At 41.0% G+C, this 16,698-nt stretch overlaps 1 protein-coding gene across 1 annotated transcript; it reads right to left on the bottom strand.

Moving 5' to 3' along the window:
• Window positions 1-12,306: 12,306 nt before the first annotated feature.
• LOC308297169 (F-box only protein 5-like) lies at window positions 12,307-15,154 on the bottom strand (the record flags this gene model as incomplete). Its single annotated transcript, XM_080740585.1, has 5 exons — window positions 12,307-12,564; window positions 12,908-13,081; window positions 13,621-13,711; window positions 14,184-14,354; window positions 14,490-15,154. 5 exons carry the CDS (start codon window positions 15,152-15,154, stop codon window positions 12,307-12,309), a joined length of 1,359 nt encoding a protein of 452 aa, XP_080596711.1.
• Between the last annotated feature and the right edge of the window lie 1,544 nt (window positions 15,155-16,698).

A 16,698-nucleotide genomic window follows, 5' to 3' on the forward strand; every position in this document is an offset into this window, starting at 1 on the left:
TTTTTCCCCTTTTTTATATGCATGCACTTGAACCCTAGTGTCCATATCCTGAGAACTGTAGCCAAAAATAGCAGATCTACAAGCTCACAACGCCTCACGCTGCGAGGCGTTGTGAGCTTGTAGATCGGCTATTTTCGGCAAAGAGGTTTGGTGTAGAGGGGGGAAAAAGAGCAAACTAAGTACAGAGTACAAGGTCAAGTTTATTAAGTATTGACGGTTCTAGTGGTTAAATATCTGAAAACACAAATTGACATGAATCCAAAATACACTGATGACTGTGCTGTCAAACAATTAAACTATATGGAATCTATGATAAGGTTGTGGGGGTCCCTGCTTCATCTCACTCTCAACTAAGCCTGAAAACATTGAAGACCCATGGTCTATGACATCTGACATCATACTGTACATACAATCCCTTTTATCCCTGTCTGTAGAACCAGCCACACAGATATGGTCTGTCTTGGCCATATACTGTATGGATTCTGTTAATGTGGTATGTGGCCTCCATATATGGGCATTCCCATATGAAGTCCTGTTAGATATGGGCTTAATATTGATGCAGGTTTTCATAGTAAATGCGACCTATGGTTGCAACTATAGGGTTCATGCCGTTGTCTTTGAGCAAGAGTTAATTAATCCCTAACCCTAACCTCACACTTAACGTTCGCAATAATGGGTCGGAATTATGAGTGGACCATGAACAAGACTCCAAATCCATAACGGCTTCTGACAAACAGCTTGGTTGCCTCCACCATGAAGTATATGAATGGGTAAATTCAACGCACATAAATAGCACTTTGGTTAAGGTGCTAAAAATGCAGAACACACACACACACACACACACACACACACACACACACACACACACACACACACACACACACACACACACACACACACACACACACACACACACACACACACACACACACACACACAACAACAAATTCATGACGTCGTCTTTGCTCAGGGTCAGAACATTCAGTACACAGATAAGTCATAAGTCCAGGCTGTACATCCCTGACCCTGTGTGTGTGTGTGTGTTGCGCACGTAAAGTTGTGTGCACACGTTTACGTGATTTCATATTACCAGCCTTGACAATCAAGTATTCCATCTACAAAGGAGAGTGTGGCATGCTATTCTATTGACAGTGCCCATGACGTCCGCTGTGGCCGTACATAAGGCACAGAACACATAATTGCTATGGGGTCATCATACAAGCCGCTCTTTGAATGGAGTGTGCTGCGCAAGCAGCAGTAAAATACATTCAGCTAACATATTTAGAACAATGTTAATGTGCAGAACAGTATCTCTAGTATACTAGGCCATCCTGGTGATGACTGCTGTACTGTCTGTTGCCTCCACCCTCAATGGGAAACATTAAAATAGTAGACTCCGCTCTCCACTTGATTTTAAGATGACAGGAAAGTAGCAACACATTCTTTCATGTCTCTCTGTACTTGCCAAAATTATATTCAACATATACAAATATTTTATTTGTGCTCATACTTTATGTGTATTTGCAGTGACATTTAGTGGTGTGGTGATGCACCAATTCTCATGTGAGTTTTCCCTATAGGTTTTGTCTGCATCGGCAACAGCTAACCGATCATGGTAAAAGTACATAACATGTGAAGATGTGTATCATTGAGAAGTATACTAAAGGTCATGTACAGTATTTGTGAAAATACTTGACTTACTTTACTTAATCCTCTTTACCCCGTTGAGGGGCATAGGGGTTCACCAGAGCTCTCCATCTCACTCTCTTCTGGGCCAGGGCTTTTGCTTCTTGCCAGCTCACTCCACACCCAAAAAACTGATTCAACCCCCCTATAAATGTGACACATATAAATTATGTTTGCTTTATTTAATTACTTCACTTCAAGGCATAAGCATATACATTTAATTGATATAACTCAAATATTATTAATAGTGCCAGATGTGATACATTTACATTATGTTGGCTTTATTTAAATGTATTTAATTATAATATATGCAAATGTATTGAATTGATGTAACTGAACAAATATTAATCGTGCTTACCTTAAATATATACATTTACAATATATGCATTTTTATTAAATTGTTCCAACTCAAATGTAATTAATAGTGCTTATACAAAATCTATTCATTTAACATTATGCATTTATATTACATTCATGTAACTCAAATCTTAGTAATGGAATTTAAAAACACATTGAAAATGAGTTCCAATGAAAACTCCCAGAGTCCCATAAACCACGCCTCTCACCAATTTTATTGAGTAGTTTTTAAGGCTGAAATCATTCTGAGAATATTGTTTGAATCCAACTCAATTTTATTAAGTACATTTTACAGATCTGAGAAGTGACTCCAGCCCTTTCCCTTGATTGGTCAAATAAGTTGGTCACATGTTATGCAAAGCATGCTGGGAACAGCATTTTTCTAGGTTTTCAGGGAAATGTTTAAGCTTTCGGGAGCTAAAAATGCTAAATGTATCATATCAATGTGTCTGCCTTGGCAAGATGACTGTCATATGTCAGAATTTGATTTGTCAGTATTTGAGCCTTAACCCTAACCCTAACTGCTAGGCTGCTAGTTTAAGCTTGAGCTCCCTCCCCATGCTAGGCTAAAAGAGAAGAACTCATGGTAACTTTGAGGTTATTGCGTTGGTTTTCTCTTAAATGTTCTGATTATTCAATAATCACTGCTATTGCATATATCCATTATGCATCTGTATGTTGATATTGTAAAACTTGAAACAAATCATCCAGAAGAAAACCTGAAACCGAACTCTTCTTATGTAAATGTAAAAGTATTTTAATTATCTTAGCTTAATTCCATAAAAATGAGTTGAACCAACACATTTACGTTAACATTTGTTTGAGTTGGACAAACGTAAATTAATTAAGTTCATATAATTAACTTGGCTTAAGTTAATGAAAATGAGTTGGACTAATTGAACAACATGCATTGCATTGAATGTAGATTTGACTTGGGACTACATATATCCCATATATAAATTTACTCATATAAAATGGGTGGAAAAGTTTCACACATTTAAAATGTGTTCAACTGAGAGATTATTTTTTTGCAATGTTCTTTAGGTCTTGGAGAGTGGAACGTCTCCAGGTGTTTCTTGGCCTACCCTGTTTCCTCTTTCCCTATGGATTGTAGTCCAGGGCCTGTCTTGTGATGTTGTTTGTGAAGATACACAGTTGAGATATATTTGACAAAACATAGACCTATATGGATGGATCTGTTGGCTGTTGTGCATGGAACAAATTAAGTATTACAGGTGTAATCTCAGTTACCAACTGCCCTCCCAGATCCTCCAGATCCTTACACTGACTTTAACCACACCCACCCCATTTAGCCACAAACATTTAGTGGCTAAAGTGGGTTTGATGTGGCTAAGTTCAGTGGGTCAGTCGGTGACTAAACGAGTGCCTTAACACAATTGTCTCTGGCTGTTCATGAAATGCATCTCAACACCAGACACTGATATCTCTCGGCCCGCCTTGCCCAACTAATTAGCATACATATTTTAGGCCAAGCCCGGCCCGAAACGTCGGGTTGGGTAGGGTCGGGTTCGGGCAGAATTTGAGAACTCTAGCTCTGATCAGTGAATCAGTCTAAATTCACTCCAGAACTTAATTTCAAATCTACCACTGCACACAGACAGAACAGTATAGGGTGTATTGGCCCTTACTACTCAGGTCACGAAACTGATGGAATGTATTTGCTATCAAATTTGACATGTTTATTATTGCATTTTGTTGCTAGGACACAGACAGTATACATATTTATCATGAGAAGTGTCTGAGACTCTTTTGTATTTGTACCTGCAGCTGCAGCACCGATGTCATAAAACGTGATTCCCTTCTTGCCATGACCCCTGTTTCTCCAGGTCCTTTGCGAAGGCATCCACATAGGCATGGTTGCCGCAGCGTCACCGGTTCGATTCCCGATCCGGATGATGTTTGCCGCATGTCGCTCCCCATCTCTCTCCCCATTTCCTGTCAGTCTACTGGACCTCCCTTGGTCAATAAAGGCAAAAAAGCCCCCCCCCCCCCCCTCCAAAAAAAGAAATGTCAAGGTCTCCACTTAACTCTGACAGTATACAAATGAAACCAAATGGACCCGCAAGGGTCCATTTGGTTTCATTTGTATACGGGTTCATTTGGTTTCATTTGTATACTGTCAGAGTTACTTACTTGTAAAGTTCAATTTAGACCTCCCAAAAGGAACCCAGAGAGTCTAGTTTTTGTCAAGTACCTTGAAAAATAACCATAAAAACCAACGTGAAAAAGAATCGTGATAAAATCGTGTATCGTGATACAGCTTGGGAAAATATTGTGATATTGTATTTTTCCATATCGCCCACCCCTAATCCACAGCCATCTTCCGAGCCAACTCGTACGTACATCTCCAGGTGGACCTGGGAACCATCCAGAACATCAATGTGCGAGTCTGTGCTGTCTCTGAGTGACGCATTGTACATTTTGATGAAACCAGCACAGCACATGGTAACCAGCTAGGCCCTAAGTGTTGTTCTGCTTCTGAATCTGAAAAGACATGATAAATGAATGGATGGTCTGCAGAACCAGGCACACTAATATAAAAGTACAGAAGGTATAGCCAGTGATGGAAAGTAACTGTAAGTAAGTACTGTACTACTGTACTGACTTTACACAGGAAAAAGGACGCCCCTGCCTTGCACAGTCCCATGAGAACTCTATCATCCATAACATGAACGATACTCTCATGACTAATTGGAAATGACGCAAGTTCGGGGACTGATCAACCTGAGCTGGCCGCCTCCGGCGAGGGTGTATAGTGTATAATGGCTGAAACACCCTAAGACCTAGAGGAACACTACTGATGATGTGTCCTAGATTAAAACCTAACCCCAGCCCCCCCCCCCCCCCCCCCTTGCATCCATCATTCACCACCAAGATGACACACACACACACACACACACACACACACACACACACACACACACACACACACACACACACACACACACACACACACACACACACACACACACACACACACACTCTCTCGCATGTGCCTGCACAAAGGAAATAAACATCTTATCCTGTGTTTCTTAAAACTGAGAATTTTCATTTTTGGAGCTGTGTGAAGCACAGGCTCCCTATACGTGGCCGTGTGGGTCTGTCTGTCTGTGTGTGTGTATGTAGCCTGAACTTCCTAAACTTCGGCACGCTACTAGTCCCACAGTTTTGCCACCACACACTCGCGCCATATGTCAAATCGACCGGCTTACTCGGGAATCGTGGGCTAGTAACTTGCTAAGAGAATGGTTCAATAGTTTAATTGATATTAATTTATTAGTGAATTAATTTTCCCCATTGACTTATAATGGGAATCGCAAAAACTCACATTCAATTATTTGTCTCTCGCAAACCATAGGGGCTAGAGTTTCAAGACTTGGAGAGGAGGTTCATAATGATTTCAAGGATTAAATAAAAAATAATTGTGTCATTTGGCCGCATGGTGGCGCCATAACACCCCACTTTACGTTTTGGCCTGTAACTCTTGAACCGTAGGTCGGAAAATTAAAAATATTTTTTCCCTGGATTCCTTGGGTGATGACGCATCTCCCCATATAGGCCACGCCCATTTGCGCCATGATAGATTTTCCGCCATCTTGAATTTTCTCCAAAACACACTTTTTGCTCCTTTTCCTACATATTTTCTTCAAATGTCACAAAAATCGGTACACATGATCCACCACACACACACACACACACACACACACACACACAGCTCCACTTCACACGGGTGTGATTTTATTATTTATATTGCAAATATTTACATTTTTACTCCCCTGCAATTATTTCACAGCTTTAGTTTACAGATTTGTATTATAATTACAAAACATGCATTAACCACTTAAGCCCTATTTTTACTTATAATCTAATATTTCTATATTGTGATATTGACACAAACTGGACCAGAGTCCTTGAGCAAGACTCTGCACCCTAGTTGCTCCCGGAGAGCAGGTTGGTGCCTTGCATGGTTTCCTCCGCCATCGGTGTGTGTGTGTGTGTGTGTGTGTGTGTGTGTGTGTGTGTGTGTGTGTGTGTGTGTGTGTGTGTGTGTGTGTGTGTGTGTGTGTGTGTGTGTGTGTGTGTGTGTGTGTGTGAGAATGAGTGAATGTAATGCAAATATCTCTGTAAAGCGCCTTGGATAAAGGCGCTATAAATGCACCATTTACCATTTGCTAAAACCTTTCACTTTACAAAAAGATTAGAAAAATGTGACTCCTTAACCATTCTACTACACCATCACTGCATTCTGGTAACTGACAAAAGATGATGCGTAATCACTCTTGTGTGAGTCAGTTTGTTTACAAGTGTCAAAATGGAAGCGGATATTTGACTCATAAATGTCATGAGCAATGACCTGCAGGGTGGAGTTAAAAGTAGGCCATATTATTATTAGAATCCAAGGTCATCCCCAATGGACTCCAGTCTTTCTTCTCTGTGCCTTTAACCCATTCAGGCCGGGTACACATTTTAGTGTATGGGAGGGGCTTACAGTACATGTACAGTATGTATCAAAATATTTGTTTTTGTAGGCTAATTTCTGATTTGGGCCTAACTATAGGTTAGGCCTAAACAGATGTGGAAGGTTGAATTGTACCACCATGATGAAAACATTACAATGATGTTCTTGACAATGTGAATGACTGTTCTTGTGCTTTCTAGTCCCACAGACCTCCATGGATAGTGATTACAAACGCCTTGGCTGTGGATCGAGCACAAGACAACAAGACAATACATTATTATGCATTGCAAATACCGATTATTTGCATTGCAAAATGATATGATACAAAGTCAAACGATACGATATGTTGCTGTTTTCCTATCGATATACTTCGATTGTTAAAATTAAAATATATATATTTTTCAATGCAGTTACTATATCATTACACCCCTAGTTTGGATGCGTGTGTGTGTGTGCGCGCGTGCGTGTGTGTGTGTGTGTGCGCGCGCGCGCGCGCGCGGTGTGTGCATGTATGTTTGTGGTGTGTTTGTGTGTCCATTCTCCCTGGTACTGGGTGATATGTGATTACTGCTTGGTCGATGGAGAGGCTTCACTCATTAAGCCTCATCACCGCTAAACTTAATGGACATACAGAGTAAAAATAGACAGGGCTACAACCTTTTAACACTGGCCATACCTGTATGTGTGTGTGTTTGATTACCACTTACTAAAGGGAAGCCGTGCTCGCTGGTATGGAAGAGAAACATTTAGTCATTGTGTGTGTGTGGGTGCGTGCGTGCGTGCGTGTGTGCGTGTGTGTGTGAGAGAGAGAGAGAGAGTGAGTGAGTGATTACTGTCATTTAGTAAAAGGAAGTTAGAGAAATATTGTCAGGCATTGTGCATGTTTTGGTGTGTGTGTGACTGTGTGTGTCAATCAAATCACAGGTACTGTTTGCACCGCAGTCTCAGTGTGATGATTCCTGTTTCCTGTCAGTTTTTATGCCAGCGGTTGAGGGTTTGGTTGGCTTGGGGGTTTGACCTTCGAACATACGGTGGAGTAAGGAGGCTTCACTCCATCAAGAGTACACGTACGCATGCAACACCCAGCCGGTTTGAAGACAGGTGGATACATAGGCCTACATTCTTGTCACTTTCACTGACCAAACCCACTTAGCCATTAAAACCTTCTCTGGCTGTACACATGCATCACAAACAGTGTGTGTGTGTGTGTGTGTGTGTGTGTGTGTGTGTGTGTGTGTGTGTGTGTGTGTGTGTGTGTGTGTGTGTGTGTGTGTGTGTGTGTGTGTGTGTGTGTGTGTGTGTGTGCGTGTGCGTGCATGAAACAAAATGCACTATAGAATTCAGGGAGAGCTATTCTGCAGTAGGCCTACAAAATGTATGCTTCTGCAAATTACGTCAATGACTTGCACAGATAATTATTTAATGACTATAAATCCTCTGTTTTACGTTAACTCCAGAGAGTGCACAATACAAATGCACCAAATGGACACTCTTACAGATCCACTCTTCAGAATTAAATAAACGCTGAGGGTTTTATTGTGTGTTTTCTTTTTGAATAAAGCAGTTTGACGCCAGTCCAGTTGTATCCGAGCTTTTAGAGAGTGTGTCTGGTGTGTCTGTGTATACCCTAATATGTAGCCTAGTAAACTAGACTCCTCCTGGCTTCTGATTAATTTACGAGGCTACCTAATATGCTTTTGATCAATCGGGATGGGTATAGAGACCATAGAGCTGGGGTAGGCAACCTTAGGCACGGGTGCCAACATTGGCACAGGGGAGGGTGATCACTGGCACACTGGCAGAAGTGTGCTGAAAGAGAGAGGATTTTTATTTTAGAATCAAATATTTGTTTTAAACGTGGTCAATTAAATGAAGTCACCTAATTTGCAGAAAATTACATCCTGCACATAATTCTACATTCATTAAAATTCTGAATTTTGAATGGGGAGGGAGTCATGGAGATATAGGGGTGTCATTAAAATGTATGTTGACATGGCACACTGACCATCTAGAAAATAAAAACATGGCACTTCATTTCAAAAAGGTTGCTGACTGCTGCCATAGAGTATAGTAGAGACACACCATGGTGTTATGGATCTAGCAGGTGGTGAACACCTGTTTGCTGTGGGACCTTTCCACACACACATGCACACACACAGAGCTATCGTGAGCAGCCCTAATGACGTTTACAATTAGCAGCAGTCGCTGATTGTGTTTGTGAAGTGTCTGGGGCATCGCCAGGGTTCGATAAATCAGACCGATAAATGACCCTGGGAGAGACCTTAAAGGCCACAGCAGATTAATCTCGATCCATGTACACAACAGGGACTTGAACACTGCCAGCAGGTGACATTTTACAAAATGACTCAATTTAGCAGCTATTTCTTTCCTTGCACTTCAGGCTTCTAGGTGCCCCTAGATGCACAAGTTTCAAAATGTACAAATATTAACCGAATAGGTATTTGGAAAATACTGGAAAATACTGCTGGACGCTGGAATATATTTTTCACAAATATATGCGGAAGATATACAGTCAAAATATGTTCACATAATCACATATTTCCTCTTAAATGTTATTGTTTTTATTTAATCTAAAACAATCTAATACACCCTTTGGAATAATCTATAAAATATACAATTATTTGGACAATGACATAATCTAATGCAACACACACACACAGAGTATGTGTGTATATTGTGCCTGCTTTGTAGGTCTAAGCGTCTGGTCTTGAAAACTCACAGATTATGATATACTGCAGTGGTTCTCAACCTATGGGTCGGGACCCCCAGGGGGGTCCCCACATTATTTTGGGGGGTCCCCAGATGATTAACTTAATGTGCAACATTATTTTCTCACTCAACAGTAAACAAACCAAGATAATACTATAGAGGGTTTATGCACATTTTAAAGTGACAATTTAAGGACTTTTTAATACATCTAAAATCACATTGGCCAAATTGTCAAATATTAGACTCAGAAATTGTGAAAATAGTCGATCTACATGCTCATGAGCATGTAGATCGGCTATTTTCACAATAGAACCGTGTTGTACAAAATGTAATTCCTCAACAACTCTTAGGGCTCGTTAGGGTGGGGGGTCCCCAGTTAAAATATGATTATTTTGGGGGTCACAGCCTGAAAAGGTTGAGAACCACTGTATGATTGATTGATTGATTGAAGAATTTATTAGAAGTTTGCAATAGAAAAAAGTACAGTTTCATGACAGTACAAATCACTGGTACAAGGTCAACTAAAAGGAGATCCTAGAAAGCCGAGGCTTATTTCCACAGGAACCACACTTTAAGTATCTCATATAACATTGAAAGACAGACGGATAGAACATAGTAGGCCTACTTTATCTAGGATAATATCAGTTTCAAAAGCATAACATCAAAAACAAAAAAAAGAGAAAAAGGTGGGGGGGGGGGGGGGGGGGGGGGGAGCATGGGGGCTTAGTCTATTTACAAGTCACGGGTAGCAGCTGTCTGAAGGTGACTTTTCATACCAATTTTGAAGGAGGCTAGGGATTTGCTCTCCTTTAGGGCTTGTGGAAGGGCGTTCCACATGTTGATGGTGTAGCAGGAGAACGAGTTAGAGCCTTGTTTAGTGTTAAATCTACGTTGATGATGATTAGTGGAGCTGCCTCTGGTGTTGTGATTGTGAACATCCTTGACCTTTAAGAAGTAGTTTGTCAGGTACATGGGAATCTTGGAGGTGTAGTGTATCTTGTACACCAGGCCCATTGCAAGATGCTGTACTCTGTCAGCTACTTTGAGCCATCCCACGCTTTCGTGGTGATGATCGGTAAGGTGGGTCTGAGGAGGGAGACCAAGCACAACCCTAATTAGTTTGAAATAATAATGCTTCATTCTGCTGTTTTTTACAAACGACTCATTGTACATGACTAAGCTGGTCATCTAAATTCATAGAAACCATGTTTCACATTCTTTGTGATGGTGAATTTCTGGGAAATAATTAATTGTGAGCTTTTCAGCCGAGCACAGGTTCAATGTAGGCTACACACAAATAACTTTGATGTTGATGATGTGTAGGCCTACACTTGACATCAAAACAGGACATAAAACAGAGTGAGTGAAAGGTGGAGAGGAGAAAGAATGGGTAATTCTGGAAATATTCAGCGGTAACAAAGTAGGCCTAGACCTATTCATGGATTTTTACATCTGATCAAATAAAATAAAATGTTTATTTTGTTTAAATTGCACTGCAGTACCTGTCTTACCCAATTCAATTAAATTCAAGGTGCAATTGGCAGGGTGTTCTAACTCTCTCATAGGGGATAGGGTCTCCTTTATATCCAACTAAGGCTCAGAGTAACTATTTCATTAAAAACATTGTATTTTGCTTATCGAAATCTTGATCACGATTAAAACTGTAGTTTTAGTATGAAATGTGCTCAAGTTGTTCTGTGATTTAAATTAGATGTTTTTCGTGAATACAGTGCCCGTCAGAGATGTAACATTACAATCCCAATAGCTCAGAAACACTGCAAATGTTAAAGTGGGAGATAGTGTGTGTACAAGCTCTACAGCTATTTCCCATTCAACAGCATATAACCATAATGAAAGCAGTGGTGGAGACAAGACCAACAAAGAGAAGGGTGGCCCTGAACTGACGATCAGATAGTGAAGACCATCAGTGATTAAACGCCAATACTGCCATCTAGTGGAGAACACATGATTGTATTACATTGATGTGCCAAGTAACCCATCTACTTAGAAAGGTAATACTACTGGTCTGGTCTCCTACAGTTGTCCATTTCAAGTTACAGCAAGTGTATCTGGAATTTCTCAAGGATTCAGTCAGTTCAATGTCTAATGAACCTCAGTAAAAAATAAGTTCACCACACCCTACAGAAAAAGAGGCTATGCAGCCTTAGCCTACAATACGCCTGTGTCATATTTTTTAGTAAGACAATACTTGATACATTTGCCTTGTTGTAAAGAATGTCATGAGGGCAGGAAGGTGGAAGCAGCAAGGATGTGTATGACATGCCTCACATACTGGTCTTGAACCCATGACACTATAATTACAGTAGGTTGTCTGAGGCCACACTTATTTCAGTTCCCAAACTGTAAAATCTGAATTCGTAATCCATACTTGACACTGGTAGGGATGATGTGTTGTGCATAGTATATAATATATAAAGTACATTATACCAATGAAGAAACAGACTTGTCAAGTTTATGAACGTACTGTATTTTACAAAACAATAACATTAGACAATACAAATATTGAAACGTGTGGAAACATGAACATATAAATATTTACAACATGAAACATAACTTCCATACAACAGTACGGAAAAACATTTAAAATGCAAGGAAGCACCTTTGGTAAAAATGTCACTGAATAAAACTTCAATAAACTTACCAATGAAGAAACAGACTTGTCAAGTTTATGAGCGTACTGTATTTTACAAAACAATAAAAGTTGACAATACAAATATTGAAACGTGTGGAAAGTGACATAAACATATAAATATTTACAACATGAAATATAACTTCCATACAACTGTGCGGAACATTTAAAATGCAAGGAAGCACCTTTGGTAAAAAATATCACTGAATAAAACTTCAATAAACTTCCTGAGTCCAAATATTGTCTGGGGCAGTGAGCATTTGATTGTTGATAGTTATAAGTCAGATATGGATGGATATTCCTTCCACATAGAAGACAACTGGCCTGTTGTCCTCAGCGGTAAAGTCCACAATCTCCCTTGACAGACAGACACCTTTGTACGCAGAGCGCCTCATTCTGTCCGTCACAGGCGCCTCACATTTTTCTTGCTGCGAGCACTGCCTGGGAGAATAGCGGACATCTTTGAGTGTCGAGCAATGCGGGGCGTCACCGTTCTGCAGGGAGTAGAGCCGTGGAAAGGTTCCTGGCAGCAGGTGCAGAATTCGAAGCCGCAGCTGGCACGTGTGCATGTCGCCTTCTGAGCCTCCACCAGGTGCTTGGAAGGTGAGCCACAGCGTATACAAGAACGCAGAGACTCGTGCTGCTTAAGACCACTGGCCGCCTGTTGGGGGAAATTAACACACATGTTAGTATATAGGAAGTGAACTGCTCAATGAATGACACATTTCTTTGTATTTGTTTCTGCACACCCTAACGCCCAATTCATACTTAAATGCCATGTGTTGAAAATAGCCCAAAATGAACTCGCAACGCATTGCATCCGCAAGGCAAAAACTCTTAGGCAGGCTTGCTGAATGTTCACCTTATGATATGCCCAGTTTTGAAACAATTGGCATAATTTCCCTCATCGGTTGGGGCCAGATATCACACAATTTGACAAATGTGGCTTTAAAAATAATAATACTGACACCATATAAACAACAACTCAAACCAAACTCAGTCACCTGTACGTATTCACTGTGGCGAGATTCATTGGGGGTTCGTCTGCCAGCCTTGTAGTTTGGGGTGGATGAGGAAGGGGTGGAGTACAACGCACGAGACTGCATGCTGGACAACACCACCCTGGCATCTCTGTTCAGAAGGCACCAATTCTCCTGTCCTATAGAGTTTCTTGAATCCTACAGAAGAATGAATATGGGGGGTGATGAACACAGCATGGTACAGCAATCAGGAATTAATTAAGATGCCAGTTCTAAAGAAACAAAACATTATGGAGGGATGTTATGTGAACATTCCATGTTGGTAGTACAGTAGAGAAGCAATCAGTACTTGTTCTGTCCTTGGTTAATTATAAAAAGTACCAAACCAGAAATAAGCAGAGTTATAGGTTTACATAAAAGGAGGAGTAATCAAAGCATTTAAAGCATGATAGAAGTTTATTCAGATGTTTGACAAAGGGCTTTACAAGACTACTGTGTATATGAAAGAAAATCAGTAGTCTGAGCTCCGAATCCTACTTGCAAGTGGAAATAAAGGCTAGAAGTAATCAATCTGACAGTCAGAGTCAGTCAACTAGCTCTACATTACTCTGGCAACGTGTTGCATGACACTAAATTATGCCAGATTGGAAGGCCTACATTAAGTATGTGTACTTAAAAGTATGCATGTGTCGCTGAAGGCCATCTATTCACAAGATGGGAGTGAATTTTGTCCTTACCTTCAGCACCGCCAGGGCCTGTTGACACCGGTTGAGAGCAGCTGTATCTTCATTAATTATTTTCCTCCAGGACCTGCTCACCTTTCTACAGCTGGAAAAAAGACACAAAAACAAAAAAACATTACATAAATTTGCAGTACAAGATGTGGATGGACCAGGTATACAAATATACACCATTAGCTTAACAGGATCATTCACTAGTCACACGAGTCAAATCAATATGGTGTTGTAGGCCTACCGTACTCTAGCTGTAATACTTTTTTAAATACTGATCTCCTGCCCTTTTTGGTTGTTGGCAAAAATATTTAAATTAGTTGTTAATAGCACAAAGTTGTTTGTTACGTTTTGGCTGTTCACCCTGATGCCTATTGCCCATGCTACCCGAAATCCACTTTGGAGTGGATCAGTTATGAAACTGTTCAAGGTCGGGTGTGTGGGAAAGTGAGACATTTTATGCAGTGCTCATGTTTTCCCCTAGTCCGGGAGCAACAGTTGTTCACATTTCTCTGACCTCAATACAGCTTTTAAGTACAGATATTCTTTATTTCCAGTTTCTCCGTTACCTGATGAGGTCCATGTCTCCCAGCAAAGCCAGTACGTTGGTCAGCACCGACCTCATGTTCCTGGAGATCAAAGAGGAGAATACATCCACATATTCCCTCCCCATTTGCCGTCCAATCACTCTGTCCAATAGGTGGTCCTCTGCAACCCTATCCACCACACTCCAGTCATGCCTGCAACGTCACAAATAGAGATCAGCAGAGTGTTATGGTAAAAATCCACAACTTTTTTCTTTCATTTTTTTTAATGTCAGCGATGATGACATGCAAGATATATTGTTGCTGCTGCTGTGAGTGATGAGACTGTACCTATTATTGTTTTCCTGGTAGCTCTTTTCCAGTGCTTCACATGCAGCCTGCCCGAACTTAACTACGGGCTGCAGGTTGAGGTTACTTTGGGACCGTGTCTTCCAGTGGCACATTTTAGGTGTAGAAGTGAACACAGTCCCAGAAAGGACTAGGTCTCCCTTACATTTGGACGGAGAATGAGTCAGAGGAGCTCTTGACTTTTCTTGACGTAGTTTAGTCGGGGTGGAGTGCTGTTCCTCGCTTCCATGCTCAACATCATTTCTGCTGTTGTGCAGGGACAGGTAGCCGCTGTCCTGCAACACCTCATCCAGGAGGAACTGCTCTCCTTTGTGAATGTTCTTGTTTTCCTTGTTGTTGACTGGCCCGCTGTTGTCGAGAGGAAACAATTCAGTAGTCACACCCAAAGGTGTAAACTGAGGTTTGGCTGGGATGTGCTCTTTCAATGGGGAGGCTGGGATGTGCTCTTTCAACGGGGAGGCTGGGATGTGCTCTTTCAACGGGGAGGCTGGGATGTGCTCTTTCAACGGGGAGGCTGGGATATGCTCTTTCAATGGGGAGGTTTTGGTCTTAAGTATTTGCTTAGATGCTGTAGCTGCAGCAGAAAAGTCCTTCTCCATGTTGCTGCATGGAGCCCTGAACTTCTCGTAACTAGATGTGCATTTCATGGTTATCGGTTCACTTGGAGATGCACAAATCATGAAGTCCACCCCTATAAACAAACAAAGAAACAGAAATTATAATGAGGAAAAGAGATACATAGTAGGCTAGAGTCGACCATTACATGATCAGGCTGAACCCAACAACACCGTTCATGTAGGCTACGCTAAACTAGTCACAGTTGCCTACTCTTGAAACATTTTAGAGACACATAATCTGTTATCTCAATATGAGAGACACCATGCTTTTCACAAATCCTGAAACCATATTGTGTATTCCGTGTAATATAAATAGCCATAAATTATAACTTCCAGTAGAGGGTGCTAATAGTATTAGCACCCTCTACTGGAAGTTATAATTTATGGCTATAATATAAACGCTGTTCCCTCCAGTTCTACACGAGAATAGTGCAACATTCTACCCAAAATTTTTTTGGCGCGGTATGCATTTGGCGCAAAGACTAGGTAACGCAACCACACTAGATTGTTTTAAAAATAGACTAAACCACAAGTCTGCCAATTAAATACAATAACTAAGTGACTGTCTATAGCTTGTTCCCAACTATAATGTAAAACTATTGAATTGCTGTAGTAGTGACACATTATCGGGCGCACTCCGTTTACGCGCGCAACTCAAGTTATTTTAAATAAAATACAATGACTTGACGACATCTCTTTTGCGTTTTCTATCCGTGAAGTTCTGGTGAAGTTATGCCTAAAACACCTTTGTTGAACGTAGGCTAGTTATAAGTAGTAATAAGGTTAGCCGCATTAGCTTGCTACTTGCTAGTAACTTAGCTCAAGTTGTGGACTGGACATGTCGTCAACCACACCAGTTTGTAAACCGACCAAATACAATATAAAGCAGCATCATGCTGTATATAGTACGTTCTATAAACACCTCTTACCTCGTATTAAGATTGTCTTTATTGAAGTAATAATCTCCTACTCCTAGTTTTCCATGCAACAACAACAACAGCAAACTCCACTATAGTACTATTACGTCGTCGTCTACAACTTACTACGTACGTATCCAGAGGTAAGATGTGTGAACTGAGCTGCCTGCAGTGCGTAGCGGCGGCCGCCGCCAGATTCCTCATTTAAAATCGGTGCCAAAATTCGTGCAGCCAATGAGAGCGCAGCTCGCCCACGCCTGCCCGGCGCGTGCTTTAAATCTGTAGCCAATGGCAAGCCGCGAGACAACCCTGGGACAACCCACTCCAGCCTATGACTCCAGCGTGTTGACGTGATTGGTTCTCAAAGTGGGGTTCGGGGACCCCCAGGGGTCTTTGAGGGAGTTCCAGGGGGTCCTCATCTAAATGATAGATTTCAAGGTGTAACCTACCCTATTTTTTGATTTGTACACTCGGATTTAAATTATCATTGATTTTACAACATAAATTGGGTTCCCAGGCAGAGATAGAAATACAATTAAATAGCTTAAATGCATGTCAAAGTGTCTAATTGGAGGCCTTCTTGACGTGAAAGTTTGAGAACCACTGGTAGCCTTTTTCTCCCAATTTTTATGCTTTTGTAATTGATGTTATCCTTTT

Source organism: Nannobrachium achirus (assembly GCF_963921795.1).
Source record: "Nannobrachium achirus genome assembly, chromosome: 13".
Taxonomy (NCBI): domain Eukaryota; kingdom Metazoa; phylum Chordata; class Actinopteri; order Myctophiformes; family Myctophidae; genus Nannobrachium; species Nannobrachium achirus.